The 6,240-nt window shown below is 53.4% G+C and overlaps 1 protein-coding gene across 2 annotated transcripts in view; it reads left to right on the top strand.

Moving 5' to 3' along the window:
* AP3D1 (adaptor-related protein complex 3, delta 1 subunit) overlaps nt 1–6,240 on the top strand; it is a 52,289-nt gene that overhangs the window by 27,983 nt on the left and 18,066 nt on the right. For both annotated transcript variants that reach the window (XM_006868980.1, XM_006868979.1), the window contains exons 2-6: nt 2,613–2,708; nt 2,967–3,047; nt 3,375–3,455; nt 4,519–4,626; nt 5,707–5,836. In XM_006868980.1, the coding sequence (XP_006869042.1) occupies nt 2,613–2,708; nt 2,967–3,047; nt 3,375–3,455; nt 4,519–4,626; nt 5,707–5,836 (496 nt within the window). The remainder of the gene's footprint in view (nt 1–2,612; nt 2,709–2,966; nt 3,048–3,374; nt 3,456–4,518; nt 4,627–5,706; nt 5,837–6,240) is intronic.

Here is a 6,240-nt window from a genome sequence, read left to right as displayed (position 1 = left end):
GGCAGCGGTAGTGAGGTTGGCCCAGGATCGGACATTGTTTCGTTCTGCTGTGCATGGGGTCGCTATGAGTCGGTTCCGACTCGGCACCTGACAACAACAACAACAATGGTTAGTGATGGTGTTAATTTGGCACATTTCTTCATATGCTTGTTGGCTGCCCGGATCTCCTCCTCAGTGTAGTGTCTGTTTATGTCCTGTGCCCACTTTTTAATTGGTCATTTGCCTTTTTCTTATAGATGTGTTGTAGTTTCCTATATGTTTTGGAAATAAATCCCTTGTCTGATGTGTCATTGCAAAAGATTTTTCCCATTCTGTGGGCTTCCTTTTTACTCTTTTGGTGAAGTCTTTTGATGCACACAGTTCTTAATTTTTAGTATGTCCTAATCATCTATTTTGTTTACAGTTGTTTGTGTAGTTTTCAAAATGTTTGGTAATCTGTGTATGCTCTGAATTAGAGCCCTCACATTTGTCCCTAGTTTTTCATTGATGACCTTCATAATTTGGGATTCACATTTAGGTCTTTAATCCATGCTGAGTTGGTTTTTGTATAAGGTGTGAGGTAAAGGTCTCGTTTCAATCTTTTGCATATCATTTTCCAGTTCTGCCAGCACCATCTGTTAAAGAAACTATCTCCTCCCTATGCAATATACTTAGGCACTTTGTCAAAAATCAGTTGGCTGTATGTGGATGGGTTAATTTCTGGTTTGTCAATTCTGTTCCTGTGATCAATATATCTTTCATTATACCAGTATCAAACATCGTAGCCATGTCATAAATTTTGAAATCCGGATGTCTTCCTTTTTTTTTAAAAAAAAAAAAAGCTTTTATTGTGAATTGAGTGATGGTTTTACATGGGAGAACATTGGTTTTGTACTCATCTTATTGTATTTCCTTTCATTGCAATGATTATAGGGACCTCTGTGCATCGTCATTCAACAGTATTTGCTTCTATTCCGTTTTTTGTTTTGATGTACACAAAACCACACAGGAATATATAATCATTTAAACAACCAAAGGGCACATTCTGTAAATCTCCCTCCTGGCTGCCAGCACACAGCCTTTCTCTTTCCATGAGTCTAGAGCCCTCAGCTGCTCCGTCTTTCCATGTCCTCCTCTCTGCCTCCACCTCTGGTTCTGTCTTCCTCTTTTGTCTACTGAGTTGTGATGCTTTGAGTAGTCATGTTCTGGTATTTGTTTGGAGGCAGGTTTTCATTTCTGTGGCTTCCTTCTTGAGTTAATTTAGCACATCTACTAGCATGCCATCCCAAAAAGTGTTGCCCGCACATGGGGGTGTTTGGGATGTGAGAGACCTGGCTTCATCCTTCCCACACCTCTGGTGTGCACCTAGACTCATCCTAGCACCTCAGCTCCTAGAGTCACGTGAGGCCCCAGACAACTGTGAATGTTTCATGATGGCGAGTTGGAGCATTGGGACCCAGGTCACCATATCCTTCTGACAAGCTTCAAGTTACTGAGACCCGCCCACTGGGTGTTTGTCGCTTCTGCTCCCCAGTGCCTGACGGGCCAGCACCTCGGACCCTGCTCTTCACTAGTCAGAGGGGAAGAGCAGAGTGGCGGTCACAGGGTTGGTGAGGCTGTGGAGGATCTGTGTGTGAAGTGGTGTCGCCGCTATGGAACAGTCTGGTGATTTCCTCAGAAAGTCAAACATGTGGGCATACCACACGACCCAGCAGTTCCATCCCCAGGTATTGATTCATGAGACACTTGAACTCACCACGCAGAAACTGTACACGCACGTAATCGCAGCACTATAGTAGCGAAAAGGCAGACACGGCCCGAGTGCCCGTGGACAGATGGGTGGACAGTGTGGTCAGTCATCTGCACCATTGTACTGAGAAGGAAGCTCTGATCCTGCAGGGACATGGTCACGCCCTGAGAACACTGTGCTCCTGAGAGCAGCCAGAGGGTGCCGAGGAGGGTCAGACATGCGGTCAGCCGCGCACTGCTGCTGCTGTGGGGGAAGCCTGCCCCTGCACAGCCCGAGGGGGATCCAGTGTGTGGCTGATGTCAGAGGGAGGAGCAGCTTCCCGGAACAGCAATGGGAGACAGCCTCCGCCTCCCCCGAGCACACAGATGGGATGATGCCAGGGCTTCAGTGGACGCTGGGAGATGTGCCCCCATCACCTATGTCTCGTTCCAGAATGTTGCAAGGCTCAGAAAGGAAACCCTGTGGTACCCTTACCAGTAGCCCCCCTCCCCCTCCCCCCCAGCATCACTGATGGCGTATGTGCGTGCGTGGGCATGCATGCGTGTACACATGTGCACCTGCCTGTCATGGACACTGCAGGAGTGCATTCGTGCAGTCAGATAGGGTGTGACTGTGATTGGCTGCTTTCTGAAGCTGTTTCTCTGAATGATTTTATGCTTATTTTTTTTTAATCCTGTTTTTTATTTCCTTTTGTTTAAGTTGTTATTATGAATTGAGTGAAGGTTTACGAAGCAGATCATCAGTTTTACATTCAGCACGTCACACACTTTGCTTTGTTACAGTGATTGCAATCCCCTCCATGTACCATCAGTTAACAGTATTTACTTCTGTTCACTTTAATTGCAAGACACTTGCAATTGCTAAGTTCTTTTCCCTCTTTCAGGCAAAATACATCTCTCAGTGCATTGATGAAATCAAGCAAGAACTGAAGCAAGACAACATCGCCGTCAAAGCCAACGCTGTCTGCAAACTGACGTATGTAAGTACATGGCTGGCAGGCACTGACCTTAGAGGCCCTGCAGGGTGGTGGGTGTGGCTGGCCCCTCTGTGTCTCTCCTTCTCAAGATGGGAGGGAGGGAGAGGAGGGGCCTGCCAGTGCCCACTGGGAGCTCCCATTGTGGTCGTGCTAGGCCAGGGCTATCACCTGGGAGGTCTTCTGTGTCAAGCAGGGCAGATGCCCCGAGACATGTTGTCTCTGGGCTGCGAATTGACGGCGCTGTGATTCCATCCCCACCAGTTACAAATGCTTGGATACGACATCAGCTGGGCGGCCTTCAACATCATTGAAGTGATGAGCGCCTCCAAGTTCACATTCAAGGTGAGCTCATTGGCCCAAGGGCTGGGTGTGGTCACACACTCAGCTTCGAGGTCACGGGAATGGAGTCCCCCTATGACACTGGGTGCCAATGAGTGAGAGGCCGAATGTCAGTAACTGAGCTTTACAGCAGAACGTTACAGAAACACTGGAAGTCCCCGCACTCGGGCCTCTTTCACTGCCTGGTTCCTGAACAGTTCCTGGGTCCTGGGGCGGTGGCTGCTTCTAGCAGTGAGTCTTCCATGGCAGGGCTAGGGGCTCCCAGGAGGAAGGTTAAGTGCAGCCCTGTGTCCGTCTCAAGCCTTAAACCTCCCTCTTTCCCTCCCTCAGCGGATTGGGTACCTGGCTGCTTCCCAGTGTTTTCACGAGGGCACAGATGTCATCATGCTGACCACTAACCAGATCCGCAAGGTGAGCCCACAGAGGCCTAGCGCCTGCTCTGCCCCTTCTCCCGTGCGCCGAAGCGAATCTGGCCTACACCACACTGCGCAAGGCTTGATGGGGTTTCCTCACTGCTCACTGGTTTCCAAAAGTCCCTAGCCAGCTCCTGAGGCTTCCGCTAATGCCTTCGGCCTGCTGGTCAGTGTGGTGTGGTCATAGTCTTGTTCTGTGGGATCCCATGATGGTCTGAGCCATTGGCCCGGGATAGGTGAGGCTGGAAAAGCCAGCATTTTCCTATTTCCAGCTGCAGCCGAGAGAGGCAGGTGTGATGTGCTTTGCCTCACGTCCTTGGAGGCTCAAAGCTGTCCAGAGCCAGTCTGTAGTCCGCGGCAGCGTTTCCCTGGTGTAGAGATGAGGCCTTTGAGTTTTGGCTAGATCTGCAGGCTTAGGACGGAGGTGTGTGATGGGGAGGCTTGGGCAGCTATCAGCGCCTCCTCCGGGAATACGAGTGCTTCTGTGGCTCTGACTCTCAGCCCATCCTGCAGAATAGAAGCATGCCACAGGGCCTCCTTGGCGTCATCTGTGTGAGAACAGCAGCTCGTGGGCCAGGGTGCTGACCTTCTGGTTCACAGTCAGGCGTTTAACCACTGTGCCCAGCACAGCTCCTGCCGTTGGCACATGCCCTCAGGCAGCAGGATTCCGAGGACGAGCGCCCGAGCCCCTCGTGCCCACGCTAGGTTCCCTGGACCGAGGGCTGCGCTTACAGGAGCCACAGCCCCTATATCATCTGAGAGTCAGCTCACTCTCTGCCTCGGAATGTTCTGATTCCCCCAGACATGGCTGCCTGGCTCCTGTAGATGGAGTGATTGGTCTCCTGCAGGAGCTGCTGTGCAGGACTGCACCCCGAGACAGGGAAGGGTGACCTGGTGTGCGGGACTGCTCCCTGAGACAGGGAGGGGTGACCTGGTGTGCGGGACTGCTCCCCGAGACAGGGAGGGGTGACCTGGTGTGCGGGACTGCTCCCCGAGACAGCTGTGCCCTCCTGACTTGTGTGTGTGTGGCCACCCGCTGACCCTTGGCCTTCCTGTTGCAGGACCTGAGCAGCCCTAGTCAGTACGACACTGGAGTTGCACTAACTGGCCTGGCCTGTTTTGTCACCCCAGATCTGGCCAGAGATTTGGCAAATGACATCATGACGCTGGTGAGTTTGCACGCTCGTCTGAGGCCTGGCAGGCTCAGGTCAGGATATCCAGTGAAGGGGGCCGTGCAGACAGTGACTGGGATGGGAGGCCAGGACAAGTCACTGCCCCCCTGCCCTGTCACGCTGGGTCTATCCTGGAGCACGTGTATTCTCATGCCCCTGTCCTTGGGGAGAGAAGTGAGGTGGGGTGCCCCAAGGGCAGCTTCACCCCCTCCCCAGTTAGCTACCTCCCTAGTAAGGTCTGCATGAGGGTGCTTATTCTGCTTCATCCCTGAGGCTTTCCTCTGCCTGACCACACCTGGACTAACTGTTCCAACAGCCAGGAGCAGGGTCACACCCCTGCTTGCACAGTCTGTCTGAGGCGTGCGTCTGTCTCTGACCACAGCGGTTTAGTTCTGCTCACAGGACCCACGCTTGTCAGAGTCTTGGGTCCTCCTGGTTCTCTGACGTCTGCCCAGCACTCAGCCTAATCCACTAAGGGCTGGGAGGATGGACCCCTTGTTGATGTGCCCCTTACAATGGCGCTCAGCAGCTTCCTGCTCTGTGCGACTACCAGCTCCGGTAGCCAGAGCCTGGGGGTGTGGGGGGGATCAGGGCTGGAGATTGCCCACAACAACCAGCTGGGCAGACCCTGCTCATGTTGGTTCTAGATTGATTGGGCTTGGCATCCGGCTCTGCCCATTCCTTGATGGGTGCTCTGTGGTGTCCTCGATCACTGGTCCCGAGCCCCACTGTGCATGTGGGTGTTGGGCTGAGTGGGGAGCTCAGGGCAAGCAGTCAGAGGAGGTGAGGACCCCCCAGCCGGAGCTCCAGAATCAACAGAATAGGTTGAAGGGAGAGGCCAGGCATGCGTACTTTGTAGCTCAGTCTCCCACCCAGTCCTGGTGGGTTGGGGACCTGGAAGCAGACAGATGTGAAGGGTCAGGATGGACTTTGGGTCTTTGATTCTGCCCTGGACCTTGTTTGTGGTTACTGGGGCTGGTAGGTAGTGACTGGAGAGCACCTCCTATGGTTTGGGGTGGGTTTTGAGGTGCTGTGGGATATGGTGGGGTACAGAGACTGAACCCCCTTTGCCCACAGATGTCACATACCAAGCCCTACATCCGGAAGAAGGCAGTGCTGATCATGTACAAGGTCTTCCTTAAGTACCCTGAGTCCCTGCGCCCCGCCTTCCCACGGCTGAAGGAGAAGCTGGAGGACCCCGACCCCGGTGTGTGGGCTTGGGGGGGGTGGGGCGGGGAGTGACAGGCACCCCGGTGTGTGGACTGGGGGTGGGGTGGGGAGTGACAGGCACCCCCGTGTGTGGACTGAGGGAACGCTCTGAGCATGGCTCAACCACAGCTTGCTTGTGTACCACATGGACAATCAGATTCAACCCAGCATGGTAACTGAGCATGGTGGGGTGGCTGTGGGGACAGACAGATGGAGTAACTGGGGATGGACAGACAAGGTGGCTATGGGAGGTATGAGGTAACTGTGGCACCAGGCAGGGCATCTGCCCGATTCCAACAAGGGAACAGGAACGGAGAGGTGACTGAGGGGAGCTAGGTGACTGAGGGGTACAGGGTGACTGAGGGGGCTGGGTGACTGAGGGGTACAGGGTGACGGAGGGGT

This window comes from Chrysochloris asiatica, unplaced genomic scaffold (genome assembly GCF_000296735.1).
Source record: "Chrysochloris asiatica unplaced genomic scaffold, ChrAsi1.0 scaffold00125, whole genome shotgun sequence".
Classification (NCBI taxonomy): Eukaryota; Metazoa; Chordata; class Mammalia; order Afrosoricida; family Chrysochloridae; genus Chrysochloris; species Chrysochloris asiatica.
This window is presented reverse-complemented; position numbering and strand designations above follow the sequence as displayed.